The sequence below is a fragment of the Castanea sativa genome, chromosome 1 (assembly GCF_040712315.1).
Source record: "Castanea sativa cultivar Marrone di Chiusa Pesio chromosome 1, ASM4071231v1".
Taxonomy (NCBI): Eukaryota; Viridiplantae; Streptophyta; class Magnoliopsida; order Fagales; family Fagaceae; genus Castanea; species Castanea sativa.
The window spans coordinates 35,363,447-35,380,751 of NC_134013.1; the positions used below are offsets into that span (position 1 = coordinate 35,363,447).

Here is a 17,305-nt window from a genome sequence, read left to right on the forward strand (position 1 = left end):
GCATCAGTTTTAATTATGAAAAAACCGATCCCTATCGGTTCAGTAGTAAATTTAGGAAAAAATCCAGCCGATCGAACTGCGCACACCCCTAATTTGATTATTTATGGTATGCAAGCTGCTTGTCATGGTTCTCGTAAGGTTATTTCTCACATCTTCACAAGCAATGTAATAGACTTGTTCATTTACTAGTTATACATGTATTGGGCATTGATGATTTTTCCATTTGGATGAAAGGGAATCCTTGTTTTATAGAACAAGTTCTTCTCTAGGATGTAGTTTCTACTTATCATTTGAATAAAAAATTTAGTCATTCAAAAAAATTGTTTGTTGACTTCTTTTAAATAATTAAAAAAAAACTTTGTGGACACACACTACTAGTACTACGATAAAATATAAATATCATTCTTCTACCAAAATCTCATAATGGCATCTTCACTTGTAATTTTAAATGGGCTGGAGACTAGAGTACAAGATTATATGTTACTCTCACTGATTCTAAAAAAAAAAAAAAATCACTCTCACTCATGTGCTGTATGTGAACTAAAGATTTTGATTCAATTCGACCATTCATTTTATGTGAATGGAATGTTTATGTAATCATTCATATCTTGTATGTGGACTCCACCCATTAATTTTTTTTTTTTAGAGAGTTTCAACCTATGACGTTCACTCTTGATTATAATTCTTTATCATCAGACCATTGCAAATGACAAGTTCAGTCATATCACAGGTTTTTTTTTTTTTTTTGGGTAGCCTTAATGTATACAAGTCTTAATCCCTCAAACGTCTAATTGAAGAGAAAATGTGTGGCTTGCTTTTACCAAAATCCCTATGTGCGGGATAAGTGCATGCTGGGGCACCTCATGCTCATCATTTGCATTGCAAACAGATAATGAATTGGTCTATTTTTGTTTTTTTGTTTTTGTTTTGCAATCCAAAGCTCTTAGAAAATATGCTTGTTTTTCGTATGTGTAATTTTGTGTGTGCCATGTCCCTTATGAATGGCTCTAAAATGTTCGCTAAGACTTTTGAATTTAAGATATTATGGATCTCATGTGATTTTAAGAACCACTGGTCCAATTCCATATTTGGATGGGTTTAATGGTGATGAGTTGCATGTTAGCACAAACTCATTAACCCATTTGTACAGGAAAGTATAGTGATGACTGGTGAGTTGTTTTGGGACCTTTTGGTTCTACTTTTCCTAAGGCATGATAGGCAATAAAGTGTTGATTTGAAGGCAATACAGACGCATAAAAGCCGAGCAAAGAGTTGGGAAATAGCTTTTGTCTGTGCTGGGTTGTTAGCTTAGTAGGACCCACTCACGGGCCCAGATAGTGGGTAAAATGATTTGGGCTTTACGCCTATATTGACCGTGATTGCGAGGCTGTGAACTCCTAATAATATTTGTAATGTCCTCTACAAAGTTTCCACTTTTACGGGTATAAGAGAAATGAACAACAGGTAGCTTTACCCTCAATATATTTTTATATTTTTGCAGTGGCTAATTCTCAAATTCGAATACATTACCTCTCGCTTAGTCACATACATATATACATGGTTCGATCTTCTGTGTTTTACGGATTGGTTTGCAATTCACTGCTCAACTTCATTAACTCTTTTTTCCCCTATTTTTGCTGAATAAATAGACCACTATATTTGTTTGGGTTGTTATTTGGAAAGAACTTTGGTCGAAACAAAACTTCCAAGTTTGTTTTCTCTTACGAGCTAAATTGAAGTTTTACTAGTTCTTTCTTTTAACCCATTTTCAACTTCAGAAGTACCGAATGTTTCAATGACAAGATTCATAAAATGATTTGGCATGTTGGCGGGTTTAGTAGGGTAATAATGACCTATGAAGCCCTGAAATGTGTTACTTAAAACAATTTGGCCATTCCCACACAGTAGAAAAATTGCACTATTGATATACTGACGCCACAGGGAGTGTGAATTCCAATGTAACATAAAGTTTAAGATTTTCTTGCTTTGCCTTCTTATATATTACACAAGAATTTTGCAAGAATTTTTCTTGTTAACACGTTTATAACATATTTCAAAAAGCAAATCACAATAAAAAGAACGATCTCTTGAAAGAACACCAGCTGCCAACTACCAAGTTTCATTTCAAAAAACTTCAATCAAGTAGAAAAAGAACCTTGTGCCAAAAAAAAATGTGGTGGATTTACAAACAACCCAAAAAAAGAAAAAGACCAGCAAAAGTAGTTACACTTTCTTTACTTTCCAACGGATTTTGATACACCCTATGTTTTGGAGTTCAATTTCATCCTTCGCTCTTCATACGATGCTGCAACCAGTTGAAGCAGTACTAAAAGTTAGAAGAAACCCTTACCATGTGCCAATATAAATATTACTGATGATTAGTGTTGAAGACAAAGTAATATAATATCTGCGCGCTTTTATGCGCTTCTTTAATATAATATCTGTGCGCTTTAATGTGCTTTTAAGACAACAGGCTCGGTTGAAAAGAATTATGTATCTCAAATCTCAACATGCTGCATCTCACATTACATGGCATCCTTCGAGTTAAGCCAAAATTACACAGATTATAGAAAAGAAGAAATTAAAGCATATAATTTAAATTACACAGATTATAAATGTTATGAGTGAAATTGTTTTGTACGGGAAATTTTATCCCCAAAAAATAATATAAAATTGTAAGGGCAATTGGATTTTTTTGTTTTGTGGGATTAACCTATAAATAATACATGTGTATTAGGTTTGATTAACTTCTAATCCTAAATACAAAATTATTCAATGACTCTAGATAATGAGATTGTCTCTTGCTAGCTGGACAGTCTAGGACAACCTCTGAAAGCAAATTTCAACCAAGATCCATGAACAAATTATCTTATCAAGAAGCAGACTAGAGATTGCACAATCAAACTATAGCTTATTTCTTTTTCCTATTAACAATGCACTACGCCATATCCAACCAGTAACTGAAAATGACATTTTTGAGAAAAACCAGGTAATAACCATTCAATCACATCAAAATGAACCCTTCTAAGCCAAACACTTTGCGAATGTTTATGGTAAATTATGACTTACGTTCAGTTGCCCGTGACATTAGTTGAACATAGGAAGCTTTTTTCTTGGATGTTTCATTGTTTAATGAGCTCTGATCTGAAAACATGAAGGCAGTATCAGCAATAAAAGATTTACATGAGTATATATTTGCAACCAAGCAGTATCACTTAAAAAGGCAATATTGCTTGGTGGTAATGAAATGAAGTCATACTGTTCCAGCAAAAAAGAAAGTAATATTACTTTCAGCAGCACTTGATATGGGCAAACAGCTTAGCAGAGCTTCATGAAATATCGCAGCTTGGAGCTGGTAACTGCGGCATTGATTTGCAAAGTGCACATGCAGAGCTTGTCCGGCATCTAGGGAAATAAGCAATTCAAACATTATGAAGTAATTAACACTACTGCAAACAGCAATGTCAAACACGGCAAGCACATGATAAACAAAAAATGAGTAGAAATTAGATGTGAAAGAAGTGCATGTCTGGTCAAGATATGCTACCATTCCAAAAAGAGGAATCAAGTTCACAAAATGTGTATCCTTTGTGCTATAAGTACCTGCTGAACAAATAAACTTGAGACTTTCATATTCACAGGAGTGAAGAACCAATGGAAGCTCTGGAGCTATGATGTACTGAGGTTTCCTCATTGTCCTGTCAGTATCCAGTAATGCATCAATCACCTACAAATTTCAGTATTTACAGTGAGTTTCTTTTTTCTTTTTCTTTTTCTTTTATGCGAATGTGAGTTTCTTTCTGATTTTAAAACAAATACAACTTCCAAGAGGTAGAAATATAAGCATCTTCATTCATTGAGATTTAATTCATCAGTGCTGCAAATGGGATCGTAAGCAAAAAGCCAGGTCTCATCCTTCGAAAGAGCTTTCAATATCTCTTATGATGATCATTAATTTATGAACTTACACATTTGTTCTAATTGACTACACATGCAGTGTGGACCTTAAGAAACAAACAGCAACAAGTTAATTCCATTATCTGGATTATCAAACAGTGTTTCATTATAAGGATAGCTTAATCATGTGTACCACCCATAAATATAGAACAATATCCAGTGTTTCATCCTAATGGAGATCCACTAGAACCTAAGAGATTTAGGTCAACTCAAGTTGAGTATTTAATGGATAAAATTATGAAGAATAGTTTAACATTGAGATAGATGCAACTAATTGAAAACATAAGTGTGTGCATGCTTTGAAAGATAAGTGTCAAGAGTATCAGCCAACTATTGTAGGCCATCATCACAGTATATTTGTGGCATTTCAGATTTATGAAAATGCCAATTGTGAAGATCTTAGACGTAAGAAACGAAATTAGTTACAGGTAACATACTATTCTTGTGTCCATTGAATTTATTCAATGGCTTAAAGAAGCTAAACTAACAAGCTTAGGAAACCAATAAATTGTGGGGAAGTTTGGTACGTACATCAGCAGATTCAAGACCTTGGCCAATCAAAAACAGTACGGACACCATGCAACGAACTTGATGCCATAGGAAAGCAGTTCCTTTGATTTTAAATGCCCAAAGTTGATTGCCATCATACCTGTGGGGTATCAGAAAATTTTAAAAGCAATACTTTTTATTTATTTATATATGAGTAAGAATTTTACAAACAATACTTCAACAATTTTTATCAAAGAAAATTTCAATAGGTATTTTTCTGCTTCGTGTAATGTTGACATGATAACATAGCCAAACTCTAAGAGAAAAGAATATACACGACATATTAGAAGGAAAATTTCAAAAATAAATATCATGAGTACTAGCAACAAGAGGTGAAACAAAAAACTCCAGAATACAGATTAAAAATAAATCACTCAAACAGAAATATACATATATGTATGTGTGCATATCATGCTTACATAAATCAGAAATGCTACTGTAAAAATATGCACTTTCCTGTCTGCCTGATAACTCTCAAAAGTGAAATGAAAGGGCAAAGATATTTTTGCCTTGCCTGGAAAAAAGACCAGGACATGTACTTTGCTATATATGACAATAAGGAAGCAAAATTAGCATTACCTCTAAATTGGATAGCTAATTATAGAGAAAATTACACCATTTTCTATGTTATTAGCATGGAATGCTCATAATTAGTGTCTAGATTTTGGTTATCTTAAATAATTATGTGGCGTTTGGTACGGGGAATCCACATTACTCCTGGCATCTAGATTCCCAGGAATGTGATTCCTAGGAATCACATTCCTAGGAATGTAGCTATTCCTATGTTTGGTTTTATTGGGAGATTCCCAGGAATGTGAGATGATAATGTTTGGTGTATTCCTAGGAATCTTAAATGAATTATTTGTTTTTCCTATTTTGTCCTTAGATTTGAATGTGAAGTACCAAGCCCATTAAAAAAAAATCTTCCTTTAAATAAATAATGAAAAAATATATATAAACTATTAATTAGTCCTTTAAAAAAATATCTTACTCTAAATAGATAGATAAAAAACATTATATAAACTATCAATTAGTAACACATTCATTAAAACTGTGATCTAACATTTCAAAATGACAAGAATTATACAAAAATAACTATTAGCAGAGTTATTTATCCTGTTTATGTTGTTTTGGCGGGAAAAGATAAAGACAAGAGAGAAGATATTGATAATTTGTTTTATAGTTTATCTTAATTGCTTAAATGATAAGGAAAAAGGGTTAAAATTGTCAATTTATAAAAAATACAATTTCTTTTAAGTTTGGGAATCTAGATTCCCACCTGTTTTAAAGGGAATCCACATTCCTACTGAGAGGGGTTTAAGGATTCCCCTAGCATCTGATTCCCTAGCGTAATTTGCAACCAAACATGGGAATCTTTAAACATTCCTGGGAATCCTAAAACATTACCCCGTACCAAACGCCACCTTAGTGCAATCAAAACTAGTGAGCTGCTAAAAATCTACTAACAAAGCCTCAGTTTAATCACTTGCAGTTAGCTATGCACTCCTTTGTACATTTCACATGTATTATCATTTTTTAACTAAAATGCCCAGAATTAAATAAGCAACCATGTAACTATTATCCAAACAAAAACTAATTAGCTACAGCTAAAATGGCACTTCTACTCTCACAAGAAAGGGAGGGTGAGATCATGAGTTCAAAGCCCATAAAATGTGTGTATAACATACCAATAAAAAATTTATCTAACAAAAAATGTTAACCAGCAACAAACTACATTCTTTATTGTTGTCCCTTACTCTTAGTGCCTCAACAATGTTACTGTTAGTACTACTTACAAGCAAAATTGTAAGGCCATCACAATAGAACTCAATTTCATCTATAAGGGCAAGAAAATTTAAATTAACTAGCTTCATTAAACAAGAATTGGGTTGGAAGATTTGTCTACCAATGTTAACCTCACATCAGAAGGAAAAATTTCGAATGACGTGACATTCCGCCTGTAGTTGTGCACATTTACTGCATCCATTTTACAAAAATTTCTGAAGTCATGTTCCCCAACGAATTTCCTACCAGCACTCTCCATAGCCTGGTCAAACATGAACCAAAGAGATAAGTATTTCTCAGTTATTTGCAAAGCTCCAAAATGGGTCCACAACATGTTGCAATCCTAAAGGGCAAATATTCGCATACCAAGAGATTCAGGTTTTCCCTCCAAAAGAAATATTTATACTCCCTGCTCAAACAGCTAAACCTGCAAAGAAAAGCAACAGATTAGTCTAACAAGAAGAAGGCCAGTATAGAGACCAGGAAAATAAAACTACATTGGCACCAGCTCAACCATTGCCAATTGTAAAGAAAGAAATGGTTATACTTTGCAAGTTGAATGAAAATCTATATAGAGAATGAAGCATAGGAAGAATGTAACATCTTCACTTTGTATTTTTGATTAGTAATAAATTTTTGTTAAAAGAAAAATTGGGTTAAATGTCAACTTGTAGAATGGGTTGGTTTAGTTGTTTAAACTGCTTTGGGCCTGAAAGGAACTTTCAGGTGGGCTTCAGGTTGATTTAATGAAACAAAATGCTGGCACTTGGAGGATCCCGTATCCTTCTCTATGGTATGCTAACTGCGGCCAAGTCTGAGTAATGGGGCCCCACATGACCTGTGGGCCAGGCTTGGTGGATCATTTGACAGCCCATTTTTCTTTGTTATCTACTAAAATTTGAAGGCTTCTTATAAAATTTGAGTTCGTGTATCTTGAGTTGAGCCGAGATCTTTGCCAAAAGTTTTGTCATTTTACCCCTCTTTGCCTTATGCTTCCTAATAACCCTGAAACCTCTGCTTCTGCTTCCGCAAAATTTTTCCCTTCCAAAACCACTTGCCTATGCGCCGTCAACCGCACACTGTGTTAGCCCCATGCACTGCTCCTTCTGAAGTCACACAAACTCCAGGTCCTCTCCTTGCATCACTCCCAACAACTTTTCCTCGCTTTTCAGAATTAGGGCCTTCATACAGCCTATGAGACATTGGCTAGTGAGGCTGAGGCTGGAGCTGGGTGTTAGGCTCGGCCCTGAATCTTGTTTTAGTTAAAGGGTCATGTTAATAGGTGCCCTTAGAGAAATTGTTAATAAACCATTTTAGGAAATTTCTGACACCACTTTTATGAGAAATATAAAAAGCCATCAAATAAATTAACTGCTTTTTTCTTTTTCTATAAAAAATTTCTAATATTTTTTTCTAAACCAATGCCTTCAGGGCATCTGTTAACTTTTCCCTTAGTTAAATAAGGGAAGTTGTTTTTATTTTTTGGTGGTGCCTCCAAAGGTTGGTCTTTGCCATCTCCAATTAATCCATTGCTACTCTTTAAAAACACCTCCAGCCCAATAATCTCAACCTTCTGGTATGATGACTATTCTGTGCTTGGTTCCTTCCCCAAACTCAGTTACTGCAAAAAGTCCTACACCAATGGTGCAAGATTGCAATCCCTGGCTCTCTTACTGTTCCAATGAAATGTTGGGTTGGGTTTCTTCCCAACAACTCAATCAATGTTGATTTCAACCATAATAATCCAACCCTCCCCATCACCACAGACCGCATGCATCCCCTGCCTCTCTTGATGATCTATAACTTGAACAACAATCCCCCATCTTCCTGCATGATCTTGAAGGATTTTGAATCAATTTTGTACATGCATGATGTTGGAAACAGGTCTTTTGTGATTTCAAATAAAAAAACTTAAAAGTAGCACACATCTTAGTTTTGTATCTTGATTAATCACCAGATTGATGGTTTTCACTAAGACATTGTCAAAACATGAATTCTCAAGAGTAAGCCAGTGCCATGCTCTTGTTTTCAATCACCATTAAGAGAATTATGGCCCGCTACATTACAACACTTGAGGGATCCACTACATGGCATATGGCCTCAAATTAGAATTCAAATTGCCTGTGATACCCAGAAGCCAAAGAGAGATCTAGTGTTGTCAAGGAAGCAGGTAAAAGACCTAAACCAGATTCCTCCTAGTAAAAGACATGAGACTCAATCCAGATCTCTAAGGTCAGTACAAAGCATCTCCTTGACCCACAAAGTTTTGAGGTCACTTGGGCCCTAGAGATGAGAGTCATGATGTAGAATGCCCCACTCTTTTGGATATTGCACCCACTCCATAGCCCTTCCAATTTCACATATCCAATGGGACATGTCACATACGCTTCATTGTCATCTCGAACATGTCCATCTTAAAATATCATGCTCAAAACGGTCTCTTACTGATTGAACTGATCCTCAAAGATTCTTAATGGCCCGCCAACGACATGACAAATTATTATCAACTGGGAGACTACCAAAACAACCCTTTGGTTTTTGTACTACTCACTATATTTCAATTTTAAAGAAGAACAAGATATAGCAGAACAAACTCCTTCTGCAAACTAGGAAATTTATTATACAAATTCACTATGAGAAACCAGGAAAATTTCCAGAAAGGTAGACAAACCTTGCACTGAAGCCAACTGGAACTGGACACCACCCTAAAACTCGAATATCATTAGGAAGGGCTCGATTTAGCACTCTCACATAATCAGTTTCTCCTTCTGTAAAAGATATAAAAAATTAGAAAAAGAAAGGCTAACCATAATTATTATAAATTTATATGGTTTGAGAATAATATTAAAAGATGTGATAGATTAATAGTTAAGTAATCAAATTTATTTCCTATCAAATTAAACATCCGGGAGTAGTGGTAAATGGTAACTAACTTATCATGGTATCGAAACAGTAGTCCAGAATCTAAATCTTGTCTCTGCCTACCTCCCTTTAAACTTAAAAATTTCACATGTTAGACCTCACTTATTGATGGGGAGTTTGGGCCACACGAGGGGTTTTTTAGAATAATGGTGAAATGATTAAATTTACCTAAACCTAACAGCTTAAGTTTTGGGACTAGTGATAATTTCTTAAATTGTATATAATCTAGCTAGTAAAGAATTTAAAATATAGCTCAAACTATTAATAAACAAGCGAAAGCCACACTTTGAAATCTCAACCACTGGGCAACATTTGTGAATTCTTGATTTTTTGTTTTTTCCTTCCTTCAACCTACCAGCCCCCAAAAATAGACTATTTTCTTTTTTTGATATGCCCAAAAACAAACCATTTTCAATCCATACTTGCCTAAACCATGGCTTTATGCCACCATTTTCATCTGAGCCTCATCTAAATACAATAGTTAATGATAATAATAAATCTAAATCTTTACATTTAGCTATTATTAGAATTCTACGATAAAGACTTTTCAGAAAAAGAAAACTTCAATACATCGTTCCAACAACCTACCTTACCATAGAAATAAAAGAAAAACCTTGCTTGAAGGCCATTAACCTCTCTTTTTTCCCCTTAATTTAATTTTTTCTGATTGGGGGACAAAGTTGTTTACTAACCCTATGTTTGGTTTGAGGGAAGGGAATAGAAGAGAAGAGAAAAAGAATAAGGGGGAAGGGAGAAATGTGGGCACAAGTGATAGGTTTCTTATCAAATTCAGCTTATTTCTTTTCTCTCATGCTATCCAAACATTGGAAAATATTTAATTTCTCTTCCTTTCCCTCCTCTTCCTCTCAAACCAAACACAGTGTAAAAGAGCATATTGGTAGGGGAGGGGGTGACAGGCAGTAACTTTTCAAGCATCCAATATCTTCTCACAATTAAATATTTATATAATTCAATGATAATAATGATGCCAATCATGGTTTTAATTGGTAGACAATAAATATTACAAAGAAAAATTAAGATCATCTTATTAGAAGTATTTTAGATCTACCATGTGGATTCTAGTTAACTTAACTAGTAAAGTCTCTAATGGTTGAATAAGAGATCTGAGATTCGATCCCCGCCTACACTAAAAATAAATTGGTGTCTTGTTCTGATGATAAGAACACAATCATCGGAAGCGGATATCATAGGCTGAGACTCTATAAAAAATAAAAAAATAAAGATCTACCATGGGACCAAGTATTTGGTCCAATTATTTATTTATAATTTTTTTTTTCCGATTTAGCAAGATTCTGAACCTCCACCACATTAAGGTTGCATTTTTTCACCCACTAGAAGCAACATTGTGAGATTCTGAAACTTAAATAACTTATATTTGATAACCAGCAAAAGCTCAATGTTCTACATTAGAGTAATAGAAAAGGATATTTTGGCGGACCATATTGATCTTCTAAAACAATATCTCCAGAATCGGTCACACCAGTTCCCTTGAGGTTTGATCGTAAAAAGAGAGCAATCACCTGCATCAAGCAGTTGCCATCTTCTCAATCATCCATGTCACAAGAAAGTGGACAAATTTACAGCATACTAGTATAAGAGCATAACCCATAAAAATAGAATGAGTCATGCCATCTTACAAAGTTTAGGGATACGATTTTTGAAAATGTTGTCTCAACCACTGTATAGTTTGGTGGGAATTACAAAATCAGTACAACCAAATTTCACTGCTTGAAGGACATACTATGATAGCAAGTATAACAAAGATATTAACTATTAAGAACACCCTGATGATAGATGCCATTCATTCAGTAGTTATTCACCAAGGAGAAAGCATCAACTTGTTTAGCTTAAAAGCCAATGAATGCTCAAAGAGAAAAATAAACTAAATCAAAAGATGAAAAGATGGTATTAACACATTTACTAATATAAGAATTATGGTTAAGTAATTAAATTCACCATTTCTTAACAGCTTATGTTTTTGGGACAATCGATAATTTATCATGGTATCAGTGCAACAAATCATGAGTTTTTGATCCTTAGCTTTACTTTACCTCCCATATAAAATGTTAAAAATTCCACATGTTGGGCCCCACTCATTCAAAGGAAGTTTAGGCTCATACATGAGGGGGAGTGTTAGAATTATGGTTAAGTGATTAAATTCACAATTTCCTAACACTTTAAGCCTTTGAGACAATCGCTAATTTATCAACTATATTAGCAATTTTTCCACTAGTATTGTTTTCGCTCTTCCCTTAAGCTATACTACCAAGAGCCTTGTAGCTCAACTAGCACCTCCTTTTGTTTCCAAAGGAAACGTCCAGGGTTCACATCCCCCCTCCCCCAACTAAACTATCAAATTATCAAGAAGGCTATAGCATCTAAAAAAGCTTTCTATAGCACACAACCAATCAAAAAACACCCTTGGATTGCCCTCCTCATAACAATCACTAACTTCTAGTATAACACCTCCATCCGCATCAACCAATCTAGGATTTCCTTGAGACCAGACCAATGATGGATGATTAGATTGATTCCCTTCCATAAAGCCACCTCCTTGATGTGTGAACACAATATTGGACTGTGTGGGGGCATCCAGCTCATGCTCAGTCCACAGGAATTTACAGAAGAAAAATGTATTGTTCTTGGGGGAAGTATAGGGGATGAACCTGGACCTGATTAAAAGGATTTGAAGTCTTTATCAAGAAAAATTATCTTATACACCCAACCTATTGAGTGCGACCCTCACAAGAATGTGGGCCCGACACCTGTGGGACCACATGCTTGTGAGAGGCGTCTCCATAGGACAGGTGCATAAGATACTGTCTCCTTCATCAATGGGGATTTTCAGCAGTAATTTTGCCAAGAATGATGGCTAACAGCCTATCCAAAGTTCCTTTCATAATGGATAATGTTTCAAGCTTTACTTTCATTGGATTCACCTTTTTACCACAACTTTTACTTCCATTGAATTCACCTTCTTACCACAACTGGTTGTAGTCTTGAGAAGAAAAAAAAGCTTAAATTGGGACTCTAATTCTGCATTTGTCACCAGTATCTTGGATGAAAAGTTTTGTCAAGCAATTGGCAGAAGAAGACTTAAGCAAAGACCCATAAACTAAATAAGACTCACTTATTAATAAAATAAATCCCAACACCCATAACTATGGTCCATACCCAACAATAGTAGAATTACTAAAATACCCTTGACTCTAACGTAATTGAATAAAACATAAAATAAAATATAAAAACCTAGTTTACTACCATGGACACTTATTTTTGGGCTTTGCCATTACCTAGGCTTCCAAAAAGGACATTGCCTATCCAACCACGCTATGGTTGCACCGTCAACAAAACATCAAAAATATTAAGCACAAGTACTTGAATGATTATAACAATTTTTGCTACCCAAATTCTATCAAAAGAAAAAATCTTTTTGCAACAACTTACTTGTCCAACAGAGGAAACCCCCTTGTCTGTTCTACCACACCTAGAGTACTGTGATTCCTTCTTGTCACCAACTAATAGCCTTGTTTTCTCAAAAGCTTTGAAAATTTCAGACTGCAAGAAGAATTTGATAACATGACTTAACAAAAAAAAATAAGTTTGATAAGATAAAGAAGTTCATGCAGTAAGCAATTAAGTGGAATTAATTTATGGACCCATATATGCCTTGTATCAACTATAATTTAAGCAATTGTTTTCTTGTTCCCTTAAAACATCATATTTAAAGAGCCAAAAAAGTGAAATATTGATCAGTTATTCACCAAGTACAACTGCCACCATAAATCGGAATGTAAAAGTGTGATATCTTGTGCTTATTAGTCTAATAAACTATTTAGAAGATTCATTATCTATTGTTATGATTATTATTTTGGGTGAAACAAATTTTTCATCATGAAATAATGTACTCAAATTGGTAATACCCAGTAAAAAACTATTCTTCATAAATCACCCATGGAAATAATGTGTTAATTATGTAATAAATAAATAATTTTCTTTTCTCATTAGAGAATCACTCACCTAACTTTTACTTTGATAAGGCCCTTTAGATATTTTGTGGGAACTTTTGGAATTCTTCAAAAAGAATAAGGACATAGATGTAAATTCCTGGTTGGGTCAATCTGTCAATGTGAAATTGAGGGAAAATAGTGGGAGCAGTTCAGTAATTTTACCAAAAAACGTGTGCCACCATTTTTTCTCCTTCTTGGCCAGTCACAGCCACCCCCCCCCCCCCCAATCTTCATCTCCTTCAACTCTTTCTCTCTCCCAATAGCTAACTACACAAGCCACTACCGTTCACCAAGACCAAGACCCCCCAATATTTGCCACAAAGTTTGAAGAAGAGAGATAAAAATCTGAATTTTTTTGCATGGGTTCTGGTGGGGGTTACCTAACATACACACACACACACACACACACACACACACATATATATATATATATTAGTTGTAACATTTTTGAGACCACTAAGCTAGGAAGCAAGGACACTTCATTTGGGATGCCGTATCTGTGTCGTACCGGGCACGTCATATTATAATTTTTTAGAAATTGCTTGTGTTGCCAAGTCATACCCATGCCCGTGCCTATGCTTTCTAGCCACTAGGTAAACCACATCTATCATTCTTTTTATATTTAAATGTCATCACTTAATACTAGCCAGGCTATAAGAAGACCCTTAAGTTACAAATTAAATCCTGCATGAAAAGGCGTGATTATACTTCAGTTATACCTTTTGTGGATCACTAGTTCATAACTCTGAAAAAACAACAATCAAAAGAATAAACAAAAAAAAAAAAGACAAATAATACCTCAATAGTTGGTTCCATATGCGCCTCTGAGGCAAAAGCATAGAACCTGTCATGTAGCACATCAAGTCATTTATATCCGTATTCCACTGTCATAATGAAGAGGGTGAGCTCTTCTAATATAATTATTATAATAATGATTAAAATTGCCATGAAGGACACTGCAGGAAAGAGGAAGATCATTTAGTTAAAGCCAAAGCTTCTTGTCTTTATGCAGCCTGCAAGCTTCAGACAGTAAGAGCCTAAAGCTATGGAATGTTTAAAAAAAAAAAACAATTTAATAAGTTATTATTAAAACACCTTCAAATATACATATGAGATTACTGCATGTTTCCCAAAAAATAATAAATAGACAAAAAGAAAGAGAGAAACTCAGCCTTATTAGTTATTATGAATATCTTTTACCTCTAGTGTTGGCTAGTTAGAAGGCAAAGTGATTTTTTACAAAGGGTTTTGTACAGTATTAAGGAGAATCAACATTTCTTTAATAATAAAAAATTATGTTTTCCACCTTTTTCTTATAACGTTATTGTAAATTATACAAGTAAATATTGGTCAAAATATATTCCAAATGTATCAAGCTGAATATAATGGCTACATAATTTACCTTTGCCCAAAATACATAATTTTTAGAGCAACGTATCTCTTGCAATGGTGCTTCAGGGTACTTGTGTTATAACCTGCACCAGAGGTAAGTAAGTAAATCCAAATACAAACTTTTTTTTTGAAGGAAGATAATTTATTGGAATGTTTAGACACAGACGTTGTCCCATGGGCACCCAGTGTGCAGCAAACCGACACATTTCACAAGAAGAAGACAGTATAAAAAACAACAATTTCATTAAACTTAAAACTTGAAACCAGTTTATAAGAAAACATATAACAAGTATAATTAAAAGAAAAGGGAAAACAGAAGGAGTGCGGAAAAAAAAAATTACAGAATTTCCTGCAACATATCTGCAAACAAACTAATTCTACAATTAGAACTATGCAGCACATATTTTTTTCTTTATGCCAATGCAGATTGGAATTATTTGTGATATTAAATAGCCAATATTTTAATCCTGATATTAGAGTTTTTGGGCCCCAAGGGAAGGGGGAAGGAAAGATTCAAACTAATAACCTCCGGTTTCATGAGGCATGGTCCCGAGCTGATTGTGCCTATCCCTTGGGCTTTGCCAATATTGGCCATGAAAAATAAGACACCCACAAAGATGATGAATAAGAACAATAAGAAGCAAATAAACCATGAAGATATCATACCTCATTTCAAAAATAAGGACGATCTCTCTCTCTCCCTCTCTCTCTCTCCGCCCCATATGTCAAAACTTGTGCTTAATGATGATATTTTTTTTTTTTTTCGGGGGGGAGGGGGGGAGGGAGTCGGGGCACTTTCCTGAATCATTCTAATGCAGTTCTTGTAGCCACAAAATAGATGGATTCAAAACATTAAAGCAAGAAAATTTATGTAAAACCCAAGGGAATGTCGAATGCAGGCAACAACCACCAATCTGAGACATTCTAGGCCATATGAAATTTTTTATCCACAACCAAAACTTCATAATTGCAAAAATATTCATCAATGTCATATTCTTTCTTCTTAGAAAAAATAAATCTATCCATTTTATGGTGTAACTATGTAAGTGTTCTACGTAATTCTTTTTCAATCACAGTTATATGCTTGTTTAAAAAAAAAAAAAAAAAAACTAAATCACAGCTAAACAATGTGTTGTACATCATTGGATCAATGGAGTGTGGGAAACAAAACCTGGGATTTTCTCTGCTAAGTTCTTGACTGTGTTCCTCTTACCACCTGTTTTTGACTCCCCTCTTTTCTCATCAAAACTATTACTACTATCTACGACAGCTCTGTCACATGCTTCCTCCATCTGCATCATCACTACTACATAATTAATCTTTTTCTTCATTTCTGTGTTTTTTTTTTTTTGTTGCTAATTGTGCAACAATTTTTACATTGAAATCAAGAGCAACTATACATAATATTACCAAAAAATAAACAATAACAATAACAATAACAAAAAAAAAAACACTATTAAAAGTTTAGAATTGCAAACCTCATGACAACGACAACTGGAAAGTCGAGATGAGAGCATTGTATTCTCTGCCTCTAATTCCTGGTTTATAGCTTCCAAATTAGTAACTAAGAAGCCATAAACTTTGTAGACACTATTAATTCAAAGAACAGAAAGAAAAAAAAAAAATTTGAAAAAAAGTTGTAGTTTGTTTGCGTAATAACCAAACAGCACCTCTGACAAACTTTGAATACAGCAAAAGTAGGTAAGTACCTTAACTCTGTGTTGAAGAGAGTGTACGAGAGATTGCAGACTAGCGATGAGATCTCTATCTTCCTTCGACATGGTCGCTCCCAAATTGCTTTGGACTTTGGACTCTCTCTGGCAACAAAGAGTTGAGAGTTGAGACGAGTTGCAAGACGAGACGGCGGCGTTTGAAGTGGTAAGAACTTTAAAAAAAAATTATTTATTTATTTTATGTAAGTATTTGAATTTTATTGAGAATGAATTTGGGGTTAAAGTTTGATTTCAAACTTTAAGCCTACTCAAAAAAAAAAAAAAAAAATATATATATATATATATAGAAATACAATTAGTAAAACCCCATGTAAATTTTTACGCTACATTTCCAAACCCCAATGTAAATGAATTTGAAAACATTTTATATTAAATTATCTATTTTACATTTATTAAAATATCAATTTTTCATAATTTTTTAATTGTTTCTTTTTTTTACATACACAATAATTTCAAATATCCCACACTAGTCAAATTTAGCCACCGTCATGTTCATCACTAGTAACATCACTATCACTTGAGCATTTCCTACACAAAGCATATTTTGCTTGCACAAGGGTCATTATTATGGGACCTAACCTACAAAAAGAGGGGGGAAAACGGGTCGTTACTTGTTAACCCATGTCATGTAGTCAAATTTTGTATGGCATGTAACCCATTTTGTGAAGCAAATAATAGCATGAGTTGTGGTGACGAATAATGAGACTAGGGTGCAATCTACAGAGAAGTCAATATTGTATTAGTATTGACTGTATTGGAGAAATATACCATACCGACCATTAAACCGATAGCAGTACTAAAAGGTGTCCAATCCACTTGCCCAACCTGCCTATACTCGATTTGCCGCCACCTAATCTAACTACTCCGATGGTCGAATGCGGGTTTTGATCTCTCTAAACCCAACCCCAGCGGATCTTTTTTTTCAAAACCAACAAA

General features: G+C 34.4%; 1 protein-coding gene across 1 annotated transcript; it reads right to left on the reverse strand.

Moving 5' to 3' along the window:
• Positions 1-1,959: 1,959 nt before the first annotated feature.
• Positions 1,960-16,501, reverse strand: LOC142637363 (uncharacterized). The gene is made up of 15 exons (XM_075811647.1): positions 16,346-16,501; positions 16,115-16,174; positions 15,808-15,928; positions 14,647-14,719; positions 14,043-14,088; positions 12,682-12,792; positions 10,673-10,754; positions 8,963-9,059; positions 6,658-6,718; positions 6,423-6,553; positions 4,489-4,606; positions 3,604-3,727; positions 3,289-3,405; positions 3,070-3,144; positions 1,960-2,305 (listed from the first exon to the last, which is right to left on the reverse strand). Exons 1-15 carry the CDS (start codon positions 16,415-16,417, stop codon positions 2,262-2,264), a joined length of 1,332 nt encoding a protein of 443 aa, XP_075667762.1. The 5' UTR covers positions 16,418-16,501; the 3' UTR covers positions 1,960-2,261.
• Between the last annotated feature and the right edge of the window lie 804 nt (positions 16,502-17,305).